We start from the raw sequence: 23,750 nt of genomic DNA, 5'->3' as shown, positions 1-23,750 counted from the left end.
GTAGAGACTGAGTCTGAGTGATATCTAGAATAACAGTCACGCCGAGAGTAAATTTCTTGAATTTTTTCACAGACAATAAGGAGGATAACACTCTTTCCTTAAGTTTACTTCAAGTGAAACCGGCTCCATAGTGGTCCAGCTTATTTATGCTGGTATTTATGGTGCTGCTGTTGTAGATACCGAATTGCTAATCTGTCCAGACTGTGCCTTTAAAATTATTATCCATATTTTTTCCTCCAATTATATTATTAGTCGGATTCATAACAATGTCGTTATTGTTAATTGATAAATTTCTCGAACAGTAAATAAGAATAATAAGAATTTTATGGTATTATTAGAATGATAGTGACTCAAGAATAATGATATCAAATTTAGAATATCGGTTGAAACTTTACAGTTTCGAACTCACATTTCGCTGTTTTACACTATTCGAAGGTGAAGATAGACATTGTGATATTGATAAGCGACCCACGACTGAAAAAATAAATGGAATGGTGAACGCGAAAATAAGAAGTAAAAAAATCTTACTTGACTGGATTTGTATCAACGGACTTTATGTTCGTCGAATGTGCTGGAAATGAGCCTGCATTCGCATGTCATACTGAATGACCCTTTCGGTAGGGCGGCTGGTATCGAAGCTAGAGTGTTGTTCATGTTTGTATTACATGGAGCCACGATCAAATTTTCTTTCATCATTACTGTTTCTACTTCTCCAATAGCACCAACTTAGTTTCTTCGTTGCGGAGTTCTTCCCGAAGTTTTCTCAAACGTTTCAGTTTCCAAACTTCTGCGACTGTTAATTATGATAGGATACACTGGTCATCCTCATATTTGGACAGTCCTGTGGCTGGGGCAGCTCGGTTCAGAGATGCAACACCCGTCTTCTGGGGATCGGGGAGGTACTGCCACATGTAGGTAGTAAGGTCACGGAGGGTGGAAGTGCCGGTGTAATCCAATCCAAAATTGTCCATTTAAACACGCAGATACCGAGCCGTTACGGGGATTATTGCAAATCGGTAGAAGCTCCAAATAGATGCACCACTCGTTGTGGAACCAGGTATAGAAACGAATATGAAGATGCCTGCAGGGCAAACAAATGTAAACATTATAAACCTTCACGAAGATGGCCAATAGCTACTTACTTCAACCGGGATTATTTCTTCAATTTCCAGTGAATCTGCTTCTCTATTCGTGCTTGTGGCGTCGTGGATCGAAAAAGCCAGAATAAAAAAAAATAAAGTTCAACGAGATCAATTTATTCTTACTGAAGAGACGTCTGTAATGCAAATGGCCGTATCGTATGGCAATTTGCTTATAAAAAGCGTATTGTGTTTTGTTTGTAAACAGAGCACAGTAGATTTTCAAGATGGCTGCAGAGTGGTTTTAGCAGATTGGCCCACCTAGTAATAATACTTCTATACATCTTGATGTCTACCACGGCTTACAGAGACCAAGACGGGTCTATGGTACTAGGTGAGGCCGTTTCGTCACTAAGTTGGTTAGGGGAGCGGTATATGAAAACAGCACGGAAGAAAGTAGAAGGGGAATTATTTGCTTGTAGCGTGAAAGAGACAGACTGATCACGAGCGAGCTTCGGCAATAGCGTATTGTGTTTTGTTTACAAACAAAACACAGTAGACTTCCAAGATGGCTGAAGAGTGGTTTTAGCAAGTTGGCCCACCTTAGTATATACTTCTAGGCGCCTTGACAGAGACAAGGCTAGCTACTCCGGATCAGTCATTTTTTAGTGACGTCATCTGAGTCGTTGAAGTAAACAATGTGTTCTTATTTTTTATTTTTCGTGCTTTGTAAGTTTGTGCGTTGATAATATAGTTGATTATATTTAACACCATGAATAATTTGATAAAACATTTATCCACAAAGAACATAATTTTCGGTTTTTCGGAAAGCGAAAGAATCTTTTTTTTGGTCCGATAATGTCATTTTCATAATTTATACACCCGCTCACAGCTCATTGAACCATTTTCGATTTTTCATTTCAGGAACATTTACGCGTAAGTCAGAAAACAAAATACAACTGGCGACTGTTTACACTGACGACTCGGATGACGTCATCAAAAAACTCGCTAAAGAACTAGCCTTGTCTCTGTAAGCTGTGATGTCTACCAGGTATTTCTTCATTCCATGAGAAGTTTTACATTTCAATTAAAAATTGTATTTTCCATGATTTTAGAATTGCCTCATTAGGGCGTAGCATCGCTGAAAACTAGTTTTTCATGAAACGTGCAATACTTTGTGATGAGAGTATATTATACGAGATTTTTGCAGTTCACAAATTATAAAAAAATAATTTTAGAGGAGTGTTAAAGTCAAATGTTTAAAGACCAATGTTGCTGTCTTGTTAGAATAAACAGATTGGTGATCGTAAACGGTGTCTCTCATAAGGAAATATGAATTTCATCGATAGTTTACTGAATCATATGTCTTCCACATTCAATCAGGAAAGTGTGTTGCCGAGACAAGCAGAAATCTCTATGGATGAAACCTTCAAATGGCGGGCTTTAAAAAATAATCAATTTGCCAGTCGGTCGAAGAACAGACGTCTATCAAAACACAAATCGAACAGTGCATGTAACATTTCCAATAACATAAAAGTCGTCGAAAGCTACACCAGCACCTCGGTTATTCTCGAAGACAATGTCATCGAAATTCAGATTGCAAACGACATAAGTAATGTTGAAATTCAAGAAGCTCTTGCCATTTCTATAGCTAGCCCCGATAAACCGGAGAATATAACCGGAATGAATCAGGAAAATAAAACATCATCAAATGAAAATGAAAACACTACACTTTACGCCAACGAAGAAAAAAGTCTCGAATCGTATGAGGAGAATGAAACCGTAAGTGCAAAACAGTTTGACAAAGATCTGCCTGATACGAATTCTTCGCCAACCGTATTCGTTTGCACGTCTCTTAAGTCGAGCCAGGAGAATTTAGATTGTTCGGAAAATATTCAACAACATCAAATTTCGCAATATGAGAAACAAGTCGATCAACTCGTGAATAACCATGAAAATCAAGTTGATACATTGAATATTTCAAAGAAACATCTTCCGATTCGGAGGTCAAAAAGACTGAATAATCAATCCGATAGGGAACTTGAACAGAAAATTGTTGAACAGACACAACAACCTGAGACAAAGAATCTGGAGAAATCGTTAACGCCAGTTAAATCGTTACAGTTATTGAGCTCGGAAGGTGTTGATGATTGTGGTTTTAATAATCCATTTGACAGTGATATTAAAATGAAGAATTCTAGTGTCAATACGCCAAAAAGTCAACACTGCGATACGCGTAAGGATAAACCGGTGAATAAATCTATGAAAATGACGAGATCTCGTTATGCCCAGAATACGAGAGCGAGAACAAGGAACAAACCTAAGGCGATTATCGACAATAATTCTCAACATATCAGTGTCAGGAATGGTAAAAATCGAAACCTACACACATCCATAGTTAAAAGTGTGTCGATTAACACTAACTGGAAAACTACAAGACAATGTAACAGAACCGCTAAGCACTATCGTAAGTCTCAGGAGCGTGCACGAAAAATAAAAAGTCTCAAAAAATACTACGCAAGATCATCGCAGCGTGTTTCGAAGGACGGAAGTGATGGGATATTAGCTTCAGCAATCGCTCGGAGAGAGAAAAATGATGCAGTAGGTTTCCAAGGAAGACTATCGCGTCCAATAAAACTGTCTGCTAAAATACTGGCAAACGAAGATCTGAAGAACGAATTTGAACTGCGAAAAATTGCGAGATCAAACACATTTTCAGATATAAAGGAAAATGCCATGCCAGCTGAAGCTAACAGCTCAGATAATTTAGAAAAATCAAAGCATCTACATCAACACAGATTGCCTCTAGAGCCACCCGATGACTGTTCTAATAAGAATTCGAAAAAATACCAAAGTGCACAAGACTGTTTAGGAGGTGGAGGAGAATCAGACCAAACTAGCGGTAAAAATAAGTTGTCTGAAGATGAAAGTTCATTTTGTCAAACTCAAAAAATGCTTGACTTAAAAGAAAAACATTTCTTAATGCTTGGTTTGAGAAGAAGAGACAGTCGTGATGTGGCACTTGAAGTATCTCAGGAACATGAGTCGAAAGCTACGGAATCGTGCCATAAAACGAATTCAAAATCGACCTTTGCACAAGACAGTGTAATTTTAGATAAAACAGAACATGCTGAAACCGCATCATCCGCAAAGATTATCTCCAAACAAGATGAACTAACCATGCTCCCGGTGGTACGACACCAGAAGAAATACGTTTGCCATTGCCAACAACGAAGCAAATTTTTCATAGCCAAAACACAAAGTAATGGTTTGTGTACCGCAATTGATGACATCGATGGATATTATGTGGGATGTAGGAAGAAGTTACACGGTGACCTTCAAAATTTGTTGCGGCCTGGTTGTAAAGTCAGCTATCAACTTTTATGCCACATGCATCGCAGGAGGCTAAGGTGTCACGACTGTTGTCCTGCGTGTGGAATTTTTTGTACGCAGGTAATTAAAATAATAACGTTTTTTCATTCGATTGGTCAAGGTTTTTTTTATTCCGGGTTGGAATTTTCGTTGAGTTCACGAGCCATCATCATTATTCAAACATTTTTAGCGGCTGTCTCTTGCTAACAGTGAACGGTCTTAATTTCTGAACACTTAATTTTTAAATGTAAATTTACTAAACTTTTATGTTATAAATAATTGAATAATAAAAACACAGACATTCTTTGAGGCATAGGCTTCATTTTGACATCAGTTACAGGTATCGATACAGCCTATAATTTAGATTATTAGACATTTGCAAAAAAAGTGACAGACAAAACTAATGATAAAATGTTTGCGTTAGCAAATTCCGTAAAAAACGAGCATCGTTCATTTTTTGTAATTTGTTTCAATTTTTGTAGTTGTTTCAACTATTTTGTAGACACTGTTCAATGGCCATATCAAAGCTTAAGTGTTTGGAATATGAGACAAAACGGTACGATTCATATTCCTGTGCAAGCTCAAGATCTTTTTAACCCTTTCGTCGCCCCGTCACCCAGATATGGGTGACACTTTCCTCGTTCAAATTTGATAGGATTTTCAAAAGGAATTTGACTGCATAAGCACCTAATTGTAACTATAGGATGTGTAGAAAAATAATAAAATCATAATCATATTAATATAATGTTTATACTATACTTTTTATGAATTCATAGTACAGAAGGTTTGTACTGGAGTTTTTTGCGAAACCCGTATAATATGACTTTGACATGTGCTATTGTTGTCAATTCGTCTTCAAATAGAAAGAAATTTCACTAGATCATGTAAAAGTTGTCTAAAAACTATGTTAGGTCTTCATTTAATAAATCATCCGCAATTTGGGCCTCGTGAGAAACTCAAAACCAGCGCATTAGGCGACGAACGTGTTAAGTATTGGGTCAATACTAACAGTGTTGTATGTTTTTGCAGGGTGATTTTGTTATTTGTTCCAGAAGACATCTTTTCCACCGTAGCTGCAGCAATCGGTACACTACCATTGAGAATAAGAATTCCAACATTATGCATTTGAAGTGCCCTCACTGTGGAATACAAAATCCAGATAACTGCTCCAATGTGCAACTCCGATGTTACATTGCACCCAGTCTGTTCAGAGTTGAAGGTGAGTCTGTTTATGATTTGGTAAATCTGAAGTGTAAATACTGTGAATACTTACACTCCAGACGAGCGAACGACATGCGTTTGTACGCCTTTTCAGATCTGTTTTTGAACATTGACCAACAGCTTTAGTAGAACCCTTTATGCTATAATACATTCAAGATATGTGGTTTACACTCTATGTGTACTAGTTTAGAGTTGATACTATCATTTCCAGGGTGTCGACTACCTGGAAAACCTTTAAAATCCAGGACCCGAAAATTGCGACAAAATCGCTGAATTAGCCGAGAAAGACCGGCATAGTAGCAGCCGTAGCATCGGCCAAGAGCTGGGGATAAGTCATCAAACCGTTATTAACCATTTGAAGAAGCTTGGATTCACAAAGAAGCTCGATATATGGTTGCCACACACGTTGACGCAAAAAAACATCTTTGTCCGTATTGACGCATGTGAATCGCTGCTGAATCGCAACAAAATCGACCCGTTTCTGAAGCGGATGGTGACTGGCGATGAAAAGTGGGTCACTTACGACAACGTGAAGCGCAAACGGTCGTGGTCGAAGCCCGCTGAAGCGGCTCAGACGGTGGCCAAGCCCTCATTAACGGCCAGGAAGGTTCTGCTGTGTGTTTGGTGGGATTGTCAAGGAATAATCTATTATGAGCAGCTTCCCTATGGCCAAACGCTCAATTCGGACCTGTACTGCCAACAACTGGACCGCTTGAAGGTAGCACTCATGAAGAAGAGGCCATCTTTGATAAACAGAGGCCGCATTGTCTTCCATCAGGACAACGCCAGGCCACACACTTCTTTGGTGACGCGCTAGAAGCTCCGGGAGCTCGGATGGGGGGTTCTTTTGCATCCGCCGTATAGTCCGGACCTTGCACCAAGTGACTACCACCTGTTTTTGTCCATGGCGAACGAGCTAGGTAGACAGAAGTTAGCCACAAAAAAGGCCTGTGAAAATTGGCTATCCGAGCTTTTTGCCAATAAGGAAGCGAGCTTCTATAACAGGGGTATTATGAAGTTAGCATCTCGTTGGGAACAAGTCATCGAACAAAACGGCGCATATTTGACTTAAAACAGATTTTTTTTTCCAAAAATCTATTTTTTATTAAGGCACATGTGGCGTTAGCCTGACGGGGCCGGGAGTCCAATATTTTGACAATTTTTGTCTTACAACTATGTTAGTAATATGTAACCGATTACTCGCGGTTGGCTCGAGGTTAGTATTACAAGTGTTCTCTTAATTGGTATGTTGCAGTCTTCGATGCTCTATACGTGTGCCCGACACGGGCTACTTCCTATTGGGATGCAGCTGACCATTAATCAGCAACGCTCCCTAGTCTGTACCCCATATCTAGCGTGGTGCGTCTTTCTCGACTCGAGGAATCCAGGATAGAATGGTCACTAGCCGGCGCAATCATCAGTTCGTGTAGAGTTGTCATGAGCGGTACAACCTTTGGCTCTTGTTGAATGATCAGTGGACTGCACAACCTTTGGCCCGTGCATCTGTAAAGAGTGTGTGTATGTATTGCCGCGACTAAGTAAAAGTTTATCGATCGGGTAGGAGGGTTATGAAACGGGGACACAACGAAGGAAACATCATTAAACGTTGACATCGGCGTTTCTGAGGAACAGGTATAGATGAAGCAGAAGATCAGGATCCCGGCTACCTAAGATATCCCGGACGGGGATATCCGATTGTCTGCCTTTTGCTCTCAGTGCTCTAGAGAGCTGAGAGCGAGCAGCATGGAACCGGATACACGACCAGACAACATGCTCGATGTCGTGGTAGCCATCGCCACAATCACAAAGATTGTTTGCTGCGAGCCCAATGCGATAGAGATGCGCGTTTAGGTTGTAGTGATTGGACATAAGCCGAGATATCACGCGAATGAAATCACGACCTACATTCAATCCCTTGAACCATGCACTCGTCGAGACCTTAGAGATAATCGTGTGTAACCAACGACCGAACTCATCTTCACTCCACATGCGCTGCCAACTAACGAGTGTGTCCTGACGAGGAATGTGAAAAAATTCGTTATAAGCAATTTGCCTTTCAAAAAGTGTGCCTTCTGAAGCGCCCAACTTAGCTAGCGAGTCCGCTTTCTCATTCCCCGGAATCGAGCAATGAGAGGGAACCCATGCTAAGGTAATCTTGAATAATTTTTCGACCAAAACACTCAATGTCTTATTCTTGTTAGGAAATAAGATGAGCGTTTATCAACTTTCATTGAGCGGATTGCCTCTATTGAGCTGAGACTGTCTGAAAAAATAAAATAATGGTCGATGGGCAGTGTTTCAACGATTCCTAGAGCATAGTATATCGCACCCATTTCTGCGACATACACGGAACAAGGATCTTTGAGTTTGAAAGAGGCACTGGAATTTTCATTGAAGATGCCGAAGCCAGTGGACCCGTTTATGTATGAACCGTCAGTAAAGAACATTTTATCAGATCCAACTTTCCCATATTTTTCCGAAAATATCGACGGAATAACATTGGAGCGCAGGTGATCTGGTATTCCATGGATTTTTTTGTCGCATGGACAGATCAAAAATGACAGAGGAATTGCAAAAGTATGGGAAGCAAACTTGGTTGGAGATGCCTGGTGAAGGGTGCACGTCGTGGGTAAGGTACTCATGGTATAAAGACATAAAACTTGACTGAGGAGTCAGCTGGAGTAGATTTTCGAAGTTATCAATCACCAATGGATTCATGATCTTGCAACGGATGAGAAATCTGTAGGATAATTCTGTGAACCGAAGAGTAAGCGGGGGTACTCCTGCCAAAACTTCGAGACTCATCGTATGTGTCGAATGCAAACACCCCATGGCTATACGCAAGCAACGATATTGTATCCTCTCCAGCTTGAGAATATGAATCCTGGCAGCTGATCGGAAGCAAAAACTGCCATATTCTAACACTGACAATATCGTTGTTTTGTACAACTGAATGAGGTCTCCTGGATGGGCACCCCACCATGTTCCGGTTATTGTTTGGAGAAAACTGATTCTTTGCTGGCATTTCTGTTTCAAATACGCAATGTGTCTCCCCCAGGTACATTTAGAATCAAAATATACACCCAGGTATTTGAAAAACATAGAGTGTTGGATCGTTTTGCCGGATAGGTAAAGCTGGAATTGGGCGGGTTCGTGCTTCCTAGAAAAAACGACCATTTCAGTTTTCTCCGTAGAGAATTCGATACCCAGCTTGAGGGCCCACGTGAACAGATTGTTCATGGTATCTTGCAACGACTTTTGCAGAGCGACGGGATTAGTACCCGTGATGGAAATAACTCCATCGTCTGCAAGTTGTCTCAGCGTGCAGTCTCTAGTTAGACAATCATCCATATCATTGACGTAAAAACTGTACAAGAGGGGGCTTAGGCAGGAGCCTTGCGGTAGGCCCATAAAACTGTAACGAGAAGATTTTGAGTTGCCATGAGAGAAATTCATGTGCTTTTCTGACAGTAAATTGTACAGGAAATTATTCAGAATTGGTGAAAGTCCACGATTATGAAGCTTCTCTGAGAGAATTTCCATGGAAACTGAATGAAATGCCCCTTTGATATCGAGAAAAACGGAAGCCATTTGTTCTTTGCGAGCAAATGCGATTTGGATTTCAGAAGATAGCAGCGCGAGACAATCATTCGTCCCTTTACCTCGGCGGAAGCCAAACTGCGTATTTGACAGCAAATTGTTCGTTTCGACCCACTTGTCTAAACGAAGTAGAATCATTTTCTCTAACAATTTGCGAATACAGGATAACATTGCAATCGGCCTATACGAGTTGTGATCGCAAGCCGGCTTGTTGGGTTTTCGTATGGCTATCACTCTCACTTGTCTCTAGTCATGCGGGACAATATTCAGCTCCAGAAACTTGTTGAACAAGTTCAGCAAACGCTGTTTTGCCAAGTCGGGAAGATTCTTCAACAAGTTGAATTTAATCTTGTCCGACCCCGGAGCTGAATTGTTACATGAGAGGAGGGCAATTGAGAATTCTACCATCGAAAAATTCTCATAATCGCATTGGAGCGGAATATCGCGTACGACGCTTTGTGCAGGAACAGAATCGGGACAAACCTTCCTTGCAAATTTGAAAATCCAACGGTCAGAATATTCCTCACTTTCATTGGTATGGTTCCAGCCACGCATTCTCCTAGCCGTATTCTAAAGAGTACTCATAGCGGTTTCCCTTGACAAACCATTGACGAACTTCCGCCAATATCCACGCTTTTTTGCTTTAATCAGACCTTTTAGTTTGGCTTCTAGAGCTTGGTACTTTCGAAACCATTCCACTAATCCAGTTTTCCTGAATTTTTTGAAAGCGGATGATTTTTCAAGGTAGACCTTTGAACATTCCTTGTCCCACCAAAGTGATGGAGGACGACGTCGGAAAGTGGTAGCCGGTACACGTTTCTTTTGAGCTTGAAGTGCGCTATCGTAAATCAAACTTGATATAAAATTATACTCTTCAAGGGGAGGAAGTTCATGCATCGAAATGATTGCTTCAGATATTAATTCTGCAAATTTTCTCCAGTCAATATTCTTCGTGAGGTCATACGCAATATCGACTGACTCACTAGATTTTGATTCATTGGCGATCGATAAAATTATTGGTAGGTGATCACTACCGTGGGGATCTTGGATTACCTTCCATGTGCAATCCAGGGATAATGAAGAAGAGCAGAGAGATATGTCTAGCATGCTTGCCCGTGCAGGAGGGTTGGCTATCCTAGTTGCTTCCCCAGTATTTAAAACTGTCATGTTGAAGTTGTCGCACAGATCATAAATCAACGTGGCACGGTTGTCATCGTAGAGTGACCCCCATGCTGTTCCATGGGAGTTGAAGTCACCTAAGATTGACCGCGGCTCCGGCAATGCCTCGATAATATCAAAGAACTGATGGCGGCCTACCGTAGTCCTGGGAGGAATATATATCGAAGCAATGCAGAGTTCTTTGCCATTGATTTGTATCTGGCAAGCGACAACTTCAATACCTGTAATCGATGGGATAGTGACTCTATAGAAGGAGTGACGTTTTTTGATCCCTAATAGTACGCCACCAAACGAGTCGTTACGATCTAGGCGAATAATGTTGAAATCGTGAAAATTCAGCTCGTCGGCTGAACAAAGCCATGTTTCACAGAGAGAAAATACATCACAGTTAGAACTGTGAACTAAAAATTTAAATTGGTCTAGTTTAGGGATGATGCTTCTGCAATTCCACTGTATGACAGTGGTCAAATCCTTGACCTCTTGCGCTGAATTAGGCATCGAGGGAAATGAACGCTGCTAAAAAGCCACATTTTTTTTTCAAAAATGTTCTCACAACCGGAAGCAAACATAATACTATGCTTTTAAGAGGATCATTTATATTTAAAGCATTTAAAATGTTATTCACAAGGTCTGAAGCGCAAGCAGGCCAGGTAGTGGCTGTTGCTTCGACCGCGAAAATGGAACAGACGTGTTCGTTGTTGTTCCGGGAAGTGCTGAGGACCCCTGGTTGGTAGCATGACCACGTAAACCGGGAGGTACTTGCTTCGGCCTATTCTCAGCACGTTCAGTTCGAGGCTTCATTCCAACTTGGGAAGTTTCGGTATTCTTTCTGGGGAGTGATGGAAAAGAAGTAATTTTTCTTTTCCTGATGGCACCCTGCGATGTACCGGAACATCCGGCATTGGGAGCGTCAGCAACAGGCTCGTCGTTCTGCAGAATGGAGTAGGGATTGTCCTGTGTCGTTGGCACGGAACTCTTAAGCATTTCTGCAAAAGTCCGCTTGGAACGTTCCTTTAAGGAACGCTTGAGTTTTTCCCCTCGTTGTTTGTACACCGGGCATTGAATAAGATCATGAGGAGTCCCGCCGCAATGAAGACACTTGTGCTCTTTCGCGCAAGGATTCTCATCATGGCTCTCTCCACAATCTGCGCAACGTTTTTTATTGCAACAATAGGCGGCCGTGTGACCGAGTTACATACATTTGTTGCATTTCATTACCCGGGGTACAAACAATCGAACAGGTAAACGAAGTGCCCCTATTGCAACGTAATTTGGAAGGGCGGAACCCTCAAAAGTCACACGAACAATCGTGACAGATGATTGTAACTAATTTTATGAACAAATTAAAATTTAAAAAAAATACCGCAGGACTTTTTTGACAGCCTAATATTACCAGACCTTCCGTCTGTGATCGATAAGCGACCGGCTCCTATTTCTACATATTTACGGTTCTCACCATAAATTCTTCCAGTGCAGGCGGACGATAAGCATCCGCTGCAACATATTTATTTCTTGCTCTTCGTTTCCTACGAGGATGAACAATTACTTTCACGCTGCGCGGCATCACTGGGAAATGCCTCCTGCCGGCCCTGATTTGGCCCTTTCGTCCGTGACAGTAAGAGTATTCCTTCTGTTTTTCCATTATCCAGTTAAACCACCGGACGGCGGAGACAGTTGATATGATCATGGTTGAGTTATCAATAGAACAGCAGCCCGATGTGTCTTGCAGAGCAGAGCAGTTGTATGGATGAATCGATCTTATTTCGACCGTGGATCAATCTCCATCGCTGATGATTGTTGCGTGGACGTAGTTATTCTGTAACAACACAAAGATGGTCAATGAGGGCCCCGAGTTTTGAACTCTCGATCGATCGCTTACTAAGCAAACGCGCAACCAATGTGGCTACGGAGACCACCCTTCCCAGCTTTATGATAAGTGGAAATATGGAGTTTTGTGGCTTTATTCCCGTTTCCTCTTCACGGTGTATCCGCGATGACAACGTTACGGTGTCGACATCCGGATACGACAATAGTTTTCTACCCAAGCTAAAGCTTCTAATATAAAATAATTTTCAAAACAATTTTTGCAAGAGATTATTTTACTACATGAAGAAAACAAAGTTTTCCATTCACATTGAACACTAATTAGATACTGAGTAGTTAATATTTATTCATACGTTCTATTTGAAAGGTGTTCATCCTGCATGAAAACCCCTTATTATCTTTGACGCTTCACTAACTCGTAAAACGTAGTTCAATGGCGTGCCTTTCATTTCGTTTTCATCGTGAAGTGGAAACAATATTTCACACGGTGCATTCAAGGATGGATGGATTGAACAAAAAAAAATTACAACAGACAAATCCTGTAATTTTCGTCTAGAATGTTAAAAACAGGAAGTGGGTTATATCTATGGTATAACCGCAAGGGTGACGTAGGACTATCGTTGATTTAGAGAGTGTCCCAGTGAAGCAGCAGCAGTGAAATCCATTCTGGTCAACAGGGCGACCAACGTAGATTCCATCCTCCGTTGTCTTGTGAGTCACTGAGCGACAAACAAGCAACGAATGTGTTCGATCCTGTCGTCCTTTTGCCAGCATCGTGTTGTGCAGCGGTTAATGGCGTGTTTCAGCCGCTGAAATTTCTCTGCTGGTGCGGCTGTGTGTCGCTGAGGGTAAATTATTTCGTGTTGTTTTACGGCGAATGTGCGCCGTGGTCCTTCGACGAGTCAATGCAAGCTGCGATCTGAGTGTGCGATCGTCAGCGACTTTGTGTTGTGTTGAGACAAAACAACGGGCACTTTATTGTCTCACTGGCACGGAAACATTTTGTACTGTGTCTGTGGATTCAATTTTTCCACTAGACGCTCAATTCTTGATCTGGCAGGACGATTATGGCGACCATAAACTTGACTGAGCGCTCTTAAAGTTGAGGCCATTGATTCCGAATTTCGGTAGTAAATTTTAATAATCACGACTCGTTGTTGGATTGTATATCTTTCCATTACGAAATGGCAAACCTTACCGAAGAGAGATGTCAAGAGAGTGGGAAACTAAAAGGTTCTGATAGTTTCCGTGATCGGCTCGTGTTGAACAAACGATGTACGATGTGAAAGCGGTTGCAGCAAAAACGATGATCGTAGAAGTCTACTGAGTGCGCGGAAGTTCACCCCCTCGAGCAAGTTAGGCGCATCGATTTGACCATAAAGCAGTTTTACAACGAAGGTGGCTTGTTGAATACGCCTACGAAGCTCAAGAGTATTCAAAATCAGTAAGCGACATCTAGCTGTATATGACGGCAGGGATAAGCGTTTGTTTTTTCGAATGTGTAATTTGTGAGAAATCCGAATCTAGTACAGTTTGCCATGTTAAAAAATGCTTATTGAAGTGATATTGAGTAGCACACATTGTTTCATCTTCGTTAATTGTTGCCCCTACACTAAAAGACAAATTTTCACTTCGGCCGCTTTTTTACTGTTTAGTTAGTGCAGATTTTTACGCGTGTTTGTCAGGGCCGTGAAGAATAGGCTTTTGAGCACAAATGTGAATTATTTGTTAAATAGGAGTTCGTGCCAAGGAATCAAAAACTGAACATTTAAGTTGGGTTTTTGTTCGTTGAAAATGATTCTGTTATGTGAAACTATTTTCATTCCCGGCGGACGGATTCATGTTCGTTCGTGTTCGTGTAGCTGGAAATGTGGATGTGCCTGTGTGAACTACTAAGTTGCATCGAGCAAGGATGGAAAACAAGGGAGCATGATGTGATTTACGATTAATCGCAAACTGCACAGATCGCAATCTGTGCAAACTGCGACTAACTATTAATCCTCACCCATCATAACCAAATGATTTTCTCTTGGTAACTCTGAGTTGACCAAAGCATTGCTAGACTGAAACTAGTTCGAATAATTGAGTTACTCTCCGTCCTCGTTTTGTTTACAACTCCTAACAAGAATTTGCTTTGAATGAGTGTCTCTATGACGTACGCTTTACGATTCTCGCTCTCTCGTCCGGGCGTTCAATTTTCCTTTCCGAGTGCGTTTACTTCGATGAAACTGGGTAAAATAAAAAAATGCGCTACAGCAGATAGGACGACTTTCATGTTTAATGTTTCACAGAGGATTTCTCAGATGGTGTTTAAATTAATCTACAAGAGACTACAATCAATAATCCTCCTCAAATCACTAATTTTATGAGTTAATGTAAATGCGTTATTGGCCAAGGCTATTACGACATCGAACACGTGGTCTTGCGAGATATATTTTTCCGCCACTCATCCATACTCATACAACTCAAATGGATAATGATTCTCTGCTATCACAAAGCTGAGAAAGTTTTTGACATTTTGTTTTACTATTGGTTCATTCAAAAAAAACTTTATTTTTCAATGTTTTCTTATCCTGAGACTGGCTCACCATATTGCACTGCTACTAAAACCGTAGGCTAACTTCAAGGATATTTTTTATTCATTTTCGGCGAATAATCAATAGAGTGCCGTGTTATGAAACATCAGAATAATAGCAGAAACAATATTACGATCATAAGGTGTTGGACAGGTTATTCCAGATCACATTGGAATATATTCCATCTGATCATCTTTAGAAAGGTTAATGACCTTCAAAGGATAAATTTATCTTGGGCACATTGAATTGATGTTCATGACTTCCAGTCGGATGTTTATCAGCTCTGATAATAATTGTGTGGTCCTCACAAAGCATATATTCCAATGCCGTCAGTTCACTGAAATTCTTCGCATACCGTTTGATGAAAAGGTAGGATGTTGATAATCATTTGCTGCGATACCTATTGTTCCAACAGTATTCATTCGACAAAATGAAGACTGAATACCTGAAATTAACCAGATTTAACCATGCAAATCTGCGGTCAAAGCAGTATGCACACTTGAGAGATGCAACAAGTTTGAAGTGATATAAAAAACATTAGTCGTTCGATAAATCTACTGCCAGATATGTCGGAAGTCCACGATATATGAATAAAATACGTCCATACTAATTCATTACATTTATTCGCAACGAAGAACGTAACCACACAGAATTGAATTAATCAAATATGTGATCCATTTTATCTACAAAATAAAAAAGGGTCTGAAATTCAATCGAATTCGAAAGGTGTTTCGTGAAGTCACTAATTGAATTACTATTGGAAAAATTATTTGGAGAGAACTGTGAATGTTCAGAATTATTGGTATCTAAAAAACGATTTTTGGCGGAATGAGATTCGCCCAAATCTGCTGGTAATAAAATTAATCAATTGCATCCATTTCCCGTCTGCTGTTAATCGGACGGGAGACGACAGCATAATAAAATCGACACGAGACTGAGTCAGCCACTCACTGCGGACAATGCAATAGAGAATTAAAAATTCCTCGATGAGTGTCGTAAGATTTCAGTTGATCGTCTCTTATTACACTTTCCGATCAAGAACTCATCATCCGCTCTATGGAATGGGATTAACCGTTTGTGGCTTGCACTCACGATAAAACTTGAGTAGTGGAAGTAATGCTTCGAGAGTGCAAGTAGTGGGGATTCCGCTTTTATATTGCTTTTTTGAGATCTTGGTAGCTCACCGTTCCAAGTATTCTCTCTGTGTACATATGAAGAATAAAAGAGCATCGCCTGCTGGGGGTGATTTAAAAATTTCCGACTAGAGGGATATACTTATTCATTGATCGTTGAATGTGATTTTTTACCATCCCTGGCATAGAGGCAGGGCAGATGCAGCGAAATAAGGAAAATTACGTTTTTCTAGGAGACCTACTCACAAAGTACAGCCGTCTCTGTACTTAGATTGAGCAGTGATGGTATCACAGTATCAATATGGTTGAGACGTCGCAGCTCAGTAGGACGATTAAGCTAAGCTACAGCATGCATTATTTATTATTCTTCTCTCCCTCTCTCCCACAGTATGTGGTTACTGCGTACATACAATTTTTTTTTTCATTAATTTGCACACGTGTTGTGTGTTACTCTTGTGATAACTGGGGGTGTCTGGTGTTTTGAATTGTTAATTGGAACGTAGAGTATATCTTTACGTTATAATAGCCATTCGTCTCTCATGACGTGGTTTTGAATGCATGGCTGTGTAATGTATGTGCGTATGATGTGTGCCTGTGCGCATTGCTGGAGATACAGTGCAGTTCCTCGTTAAAGAAGTCTTCCGATTTCAAACATAAATTCATGTGTCGTGCGGTTTTGAATTTCTCTCATATAAATGTGTCTTGTGTAAACATTCTGTTTCGTACTTATTCTGTGTCAAATGTGCCATTTTATTGTTGCGTATACTAGCGTCCAGCGCTATAAATGAAGAGATTTCAGAGGCAGATCTTTAAGTTGTGGATACAAATTCACAAAAATGGAAATTCATTTTTATTCATTACTCAATATATGTTTCTGTGGATACAACTTTGTTTTTTGTTTTAATAGATCTATAGGTCAATGCGAATCTTGTGCAGCATATAATAAAACAAGGATAGTGAACAGATAGTTTGTGTATACGAGTCGCCATCGTAGTGTACGCCATAATTATTTAACCCTTAAATTCTTTGATTCTTTTTGTTATTTTTTTGTTCCCGAATTATTCAATTCTTGAATTTTTAAATTATTTAATAATTGAACTATTTAGTTATTTGATTCTACAATTATTCAATTCTTTAACTCTTCAGTTCTTTAGAGTTTTTAGAGAAGTTTTCTACCTTCTCAGGTCAGGAAAAGTATCTATGTACTATGCACGATGAATAATGAAATGCATGACCGGTCCGATAAGAATGTATGTTTTCTTCAAATCTCATCTCGCCGCATAATTGAGAGTTCACGTTTTTAGAATCACATCACTTACCGCAGTGAATCCTGATTTTTCTTAACCATTCCCACTAACAACTATCCCATCCATGATAAACGCTAGGGAAACAAGCTATAGAGGCGACCCTTCTGGCCTTCGGGCGGCGAATATCATACTAACATTCCTTTCCTTCCCCTGGTGACTGTAAGGACGTGGCCGGCGTCGTTATTGACCATTTAAAGCTCGAATCACCGAAAATTGTACAACGAGAATGATTTGCTAGTCCCAAGCGTCATTCTGTGTGTTCTTTGTGCAATTTGGTTGGTTCAGGTCAATCACGGAGAGCAACTACGAATTGTACAGTCTACCCAAGCTCAAGCTCTAGCTGTATATGACGGCAGGTTCCGCGGGTCACGCCAAAGCAGATCTCTAAGCGCTCTACGGATGAACCATTATTGAATCCGTTCAATCCTGACGATCCACATTTGTTGGAAAGGGCTCCATAATGCAGATGCGGTTTCAAGAATTGGCCGAACCAGCGGGCAGAAGAGATATTTCAGGCAGTAGAGATCAGTAAAGTTCCTAGAGATTCTCGGAACAAACCCAAGCTGACGATTGACCTTGGATATCAATGCAGATTGGTGTGCGTCGAAGATGAGCTTAGGGTCAAGAGTTACACCCCAGTCGTTGACCTGACTGACTCTCTCCAAGATGAAATCATCGATCGTGTAGTCGAATATAGTTGGCTGTCTTTTTCGATGGAACCTCATGATGAAACAGTTATGCTGATGGTTAGTTTCTCCAGGCGACACCAACTCACGAACTGGTCAAGCAGGCTCTATAACCGATGGCAACCCTCGAGAGTATTGATGGCTAGATAGATTTTCAAATTGTCTGCATAGATCGACACACAGTCAGATGCTAGAAAAAGCGACACATCGTTATAGAAGATCGCGAACAGCAGTAGCCCTAGATTGCTGCCTTGCTGAACTCCCGAAGAAACAGCAAATGGAGATGAAGTGTGAGGATCTTGACACGGAGCATTTTTCCATAAAGGTTTGACCTCAGCCAGTTGATGAATTCGTCGGAAGCACCAAGACGGGATAGTTTTCTCAATAGGATGCGATGGTCAATTCGATCGAAAGCGGCTTTTATGTCGGTGTAGATAGCATCAACTTGGGCGCGCTCCTCTATTTAGAGGCGGCAGATAAACTGGTTATGCCACGATGCCACGTTACACTTGTCACCTCTTTTAAACACGTGAACTGTGTGGAAATAAAACTTTTCTTCAGCCTTGAGAAAGGCAGGCAATGGTTTCTGTGTGACATACCCAGTTTTGGCAACACGGACATATAGATATGTAGAGGTTTTAGGGCGCAATAAATGTTTTCACGGTGGTTAGACACTCCACCCCCCTCTCTAAGGGGGGGCTGCCATACTAATGAAACACAAATTTCTGCATTAAGCGCGATTCACATACAACATCCACGTCACGTTCACGTTCCGTCACGTAAAGTTGCGTCAATTATTCTTCCATGCAAATCTTATTGAAGCATTCACAAACACCAGCAACGGCAAGTCGATGTTGCCGTTGCTGGTGTATGTGAATGTTTGCATAAGAACTGCTTGGAAGAATAATTGACGCAACGTGACGTGGATCTTGTATGTGAATCGCATTTTACTCGAGAATTATCAAGCAAATGAAACGAAATTAGGTATATGGAGGTTTTAGGGCGCAATAAATGTTTTCACGGTGGTCAGGCAATACGAATGAAACACACATTTCTGCATTATTCGAGAATTAATCAAGCAAACGAAATCAAATTAGGTATATGGAGGTTTCAGGGCGCAATAAATGTTTTCACGGTGGTTAAACACTCTACCCCCCTCTCTAAGGGGGGCTGCCATACAAATGAAACACAAATTACTGCATTACTCGAAAATAATAAAGCAAACGAAACCAAATTTGGCATGTGGAGGTTTTAGGGTGCAATAAATGATTCTATGGTGGTTAGATACTCCACCCCCTCTCTAAGGGGGAGCTGCCATACAAATGAAAGGCAAATTTCTTCATAACTCGAAAACTAATCAAGCATACGAAACCAAATTTGGCATTTGGAGGTTTTAGGTTTGCAATTAATGTTCCTATGGTGGTTCGAAAACAAGTGAATCAAGAAAGTGCCAAATTTGGCATGCGAAGGTTTTAGGGTACCCAAAAAAGCATACATTTCCGCATAATTCAAGAACTAATCAAGCAAACGGAACTAAATTTAGCATGTGGAGGTTTTATGAGAGAGACATTTCTAAGGCGGTTCGACACTCCTCCCCCCTATCTAAGGGGTGCTCTCATCCAAATGAAACACAAATTTCTGCATAACTCGAGAACTAATCAAGTATACGAAACGTAATTTGGCATGTGGAGGTTCTAGGGTGCAATAAATGTTTCTATGCTGGTTCGGCATTCCTCCCCCTCTCTTAGGGTGGGCCGTCATACGAAAGAAGAACAAATTTCTTCATACCTCGAAAACTAATCAAGCAAATGGAGTCAAATTTGGCATGTGAAGATTTTAGGGGACACAAAACGTTTCTATGGTGAATAGACACTCCTCTCCCCTCTCTAAGGGAAAAGAGGGGAGGGGACTGTCTATATTCTATCATATTTTCTGTATCAAACATTTATTCCATGTAACGGAGAAACATGTTAACTTCAAGTGGTTTAAAAATCTTGAGCGAGAATTGTGTCTGAAAATAATCTGATGTTATAATGATGAGTTTTGGTAGAAGTACTAGGAGTTTTATAGTAAAAGGTAAATTCAACGGGGTCGATTAGGAGATCAGTCAATGAACAGTTCTGCGATTGGACTCATGAACCTGTGCTTAGTAACAAAACGTGAATGTTTGAAGGTGTTGATAACAAAAAACAAATTTTGGGCGGGACGAAGTTTGCCGGGTCAGGTTGTATAGTAAAACCAATTTTAGGAAATTTCCGAATCGTTTGGTATATCAATCGTCTTATTCCGTTCGCGACAAAAATAGTTATTAACGTTAACTTTATTTCATAAAATCGTGACCTGTTTTCTGATTTGGCACCCATAATGAAAGACGTAGTTCTCCGTCAAAATTGTCCCGCGCAGGCGCTCAATGTGTACATCGATGACGTCATGCCGGACCGGTCGAGTTTGGCGCGAACAACGACAAATGGTCGTAAGTCTATTAAACTCTCTGGAAAGTTAGCTGCAGCTCTCTTGGCTTCTGATGGGGTGGCTGCATCAGAAACAAACACCGATGCAAAGTGTTTTGAAAATAAATCGCACATTTCAGAAACAGAGGACGATTCCTGAATGCCCGAGAACACCTTAGACGAAATATCTGCTGTTTTTCGCTTGGAATCCACCGCTGTCAGTGGCGATACAGATTCGTTGATAGCAATGGTAATATCGGGAGCACAAAAAAAACAGATTCAGTTGAAGTTGCGCTACTGGAGATCGAGAAAGGTGACTCCATCCAATAGAACAGCACTCCCCGCAGAGGTCAAAGAGGGATTCAGATTAACAACAGAGTTAGTCTCCGGATGACACCAATACGTTACAACGTCATCAAACTGGTGCGATCCTCACGAGAGTAGCTGTGACGGAACACGCGTCATGATGGAGGGCACCATCTAACCGGTGCTTCGTTGGGAAGAGAAATCCCGCGAGGATGGCTGTGACGGGTTGCGCGTCAAGTTGGAGGGCAATTCCTAATCGGTACACGTCTCGACGGGTAAATGAATGCCTGCGCAATAAACATTCGGGAACAACGAATTGTGAATAAGAATATATAGGAAAAGGGTACGAACAACGCAAGTCAGCGTTGGAGACTCGTGAAGTGCATGAGCACAGCCGCCCCCTCAAGTAGTCGCCTAGATATGGTTCCGGGGGAAATGAGGCAACGAGTAGAGGGTTTGGTTTTAGTGGGTGAGAGCCCCACTCGACGTCTGGGTTAACCCTTCCCAGATAAGGATGTTGTACGAGGAACGATCACATCGAAAAACTTCGTAGTGCTGGTCAAGAATCTGAGTTGAGAGGGTTCTATCGTCCAGCTTAGTTTCGGTGAACGCAATAATGTCATTCGCGTCATCCGATGTTGCCAAAAGGTAATCGTTGGCACGCGTATTTCATCCATCTACGTTCTGGTAGTAGCAACGTAGCAACTAGCAACGGTCGATCAGATAACGTTGGCGGAGGTTGGCTGAAATCGAAGGACGAAATAAGAGTCATCGTGTGCGAAAATAGATACCGCGTTGCTTTTGAGAAGAGAAGAAATGTGATTCAACAACCAGAACATTTAGAATTTATCTTCACAATATTGTACCGGTTTCTTCAAAAGTCCAGCTCAGAAGCTAGTCACAACGCTTGTGTATCTTGGACCTTCGTGGTAGTCAAACTTCCAGTCGCTTTGTTGTTTGGACAACGAGTAAGCAACATCCGACGTTGTACATTGTTGAGTTGAAATATTTTATAAACCCGTAGTTTGACGAGATTTCCGTGCTATTTCTTTCGTAATCGATTCATCGAGTTTCGACCAACCTCAAAAGCTCATTGGTTTAACCCTTTGCGGTCGTATGTCTACTCTCAGCCACCACAGCAAGGAATCATTCTAAATACTTTGTCCACCAATATGTAATAGTTTACTCTTTTTCCAAACGAATTTTAATGTCTAGTGGACTTATTCACGAATTAATACGCAGTGTCTATGAATAATAAATAACAGTACTCGGTGTAAACAACGAATTATTAGCGTGGAAAGAGAAAGGGATCTCTTTCAAGGAAAATTTATTCCGACCACAAAGGGTTAAATGTCGCCACATATTCTTAGTTCCATAAAAAACCGTTCTTACTTCGATCCATGATTTTGAAGTTTATAAAATTGTTATGTAAACTAACGTTTCCTTTTATTCTTTATTTCCAGATAATGCTAAAGTCAATTGATGACATTTCAAATCAAAATCGTAGCAACATTATTAGATTTTATTCAGTAAAAGAACATTACAGTAGTAATTTATGTTTGTTAACTAAACATTTTGGAACGATCCCCAAAACCAAATTTAGTTCCTAGTTGTAAGATGGTACTGATCGGCGGGATTCCGTGAAGAAAATGTATTTTTGTGTTAGTGTTATGATTTAATAGAAAAAAAAAGTTTTAGATACCCGTGAATATGTCGATTAAAATAAACCAGCATCATCACTGTTTTTTTGTATGTATTAACGATAATTTGTGATAAATTTTGTAGTTAATCAGCCTAAACAAGAGAAATAAAATAAAATTATGTACATTTTTATTTTGTGGGTTCGGAAATATTTACACCTCCATTGTACCACTTTGACATCCATTGAAGATTAATGCGATATAGTGTCCTGAATTATCAAAACCGTAACACTGGACAACACCGTGAAGAGGTCTTGATGAATACATATTGCCATGATATTGTTCCTTCCGCGAAAATATGCTCTCAACCCCGAGATCAGTAGCGAGAACTGTAGGCAGACTCTTGGTGTTGAAGCCCCAGACGTTGAAGAAGCAGCCGTTCAACAACTAGTCGAAGAGTGCTTATCGATGGATAGTTCCAAAGGGTCAGGCGTTGTAAACGATGAGCTTCTTTTTTTTTCAAGGTAGGAGTTCAAAGTTGCAGTCAGACGAGATCTAAAATCTACCATCCGAACCCATCTACTAGGCCCCACAAATAGAGTATGGTTGAAATGTTCAATATTTTTGGAAACTCCCGCAATGCATCGATCCGGCCGCCAATTAAATTGACATTTGTCGCAATTAGACTTCTATATGCTTCTGCAACACGCGACATTTGTCCCTTTGTTTTGAGCCATATCATGTTGTACTCGCGTTGCGTATGTAATGCGTATTGGCGTTCATGACGCGTCACAACGAATAATCAAATTGATTAGGACCGGGACTGAATAGCATTCGAAGGTTCGAAACGTAGCAGGGGTCCCGTCTTGTTGAAATGCCACATTCTGACCATTATACTCTGTAACCCACAGAAGGATATACTTATTGAGATTGCCCATGTACATCTCCATATTCACGTCATCGTCTCCTGAAATGAATGCTGGCCCATTTTTTACCATCCGAAGTCCAAATCCATATACCTTAACACTAGTAGGAACGGACATATGGTCCACACGAACAAAACATTAAAACCGCTTAACACGTTGAGCCTCGACCAAGATATGGGCGACATTGTCGGAATGATCTTTTCGTTCGGCCCACGTCAGTCCCTGCTAGTGGTGGACTTTTCTTGGATTCATTTCATAACTTTGTTGCTGTCGTTTTCAGTACCTCTCCAAACGAAAAGTGCTCTGTAGGTGCGATGAGATCGTTGCAAAAAAGGCGGAAAAAGCAGTGTCAGTCTCCAGACACCGACGCGGGGCTTGACGTGTTAATGGTATTCATTCCGATCTGCATTTGGCTTCACATTAATAACCAGCAACAATGTGTGCGTGTGAT

General features: G+C 40.8%; 1 protein-coding gene across 2 annotated transcripts; it reads left to right on the top strand.

The window, feature by feature from the left end:
• The first annotated feature begins 2,003 nt into the window (after positions 1–2,003).
• LOC129777169 (uncharacterized) lies at positions 2,004–22,550 on the top strand. Of its 2 annotated transcripts, XM_055783264.1 has the most exons (4): positions 2,004–2,130; positions 2,195–4,532; positions 5,481–5,670; positions 22,197–22,550. In XM_055783264.1, exons 2-4 carry the CDS (start codon positions 2,412–2,414, stop codon positions 22,214–22,216), a joined length of 2,331 nt encoding a protein of 776 aa, XP_055639239.1. In that variant the 5' UTR covers positions 2,004–2,130; positions 2,195–2,411; the 3' UTR covers positions 22,217–22,550. The 2 variants fall into 2 exon arrangements, with proteins under 2 accessions (XP_055639239.1, XP_055639238.1); XM_055783263.1 differs by lacking the exon at positions 2,004–2,130 and having other exon boundaries at positions 2,137–4,532.
• The last annotated feature ends 1,200 nt before the right edge of the window (positions 22,551–23,750 follow it).

The sequence above is a fragment of the Toxorhynchites rutilus genome, chromosome 3 (assembly GCF_029784135.1).
Source record: "Toxorhynchites rutilus septentrionalis strain SRP chromosome 3, ASM2978413v1, whole genome shotgun sequence".
Lineage (NCBI taxonomy): Eukaryota > Metazoa > Arthropoda > Insecta > Diptera > Culicidae > Toxorhynchites > Toxorhynchites rutilus.
Note: the sequence above shows the minus strand (reverse complement) of the source record. Positions and strands in the feature narration are given on the sequence as shown.

What these genes read in the sequence shown, in the direction of transcription:
- LOC129777169 (XM_055783264.1), top strand. Translation starts at nt 2,412, where the DNA reads ATGAATTTCATCGATAGTTTACTGAATCATATGTCTTCCACATTCAAT. An exon ending in GTGGAATTTTTTGTACGCAG is followed by an intron (nt 4,533 to 5,480) that starts GTAATTAAAATA and finishes ATGTTTTTGCAG; the next exon opens with GGTGATTTTGTTATTTGTTC. An exon ending in CAGTCTGTTCAGAGTTGAAG is followed by an intron (nt 5,671 to 22,196) that starts GTGAGTCTGTTT and finishes CTTTATTTCCAG; the next exon opens with ATAATGCTAAAGTCAATTGA.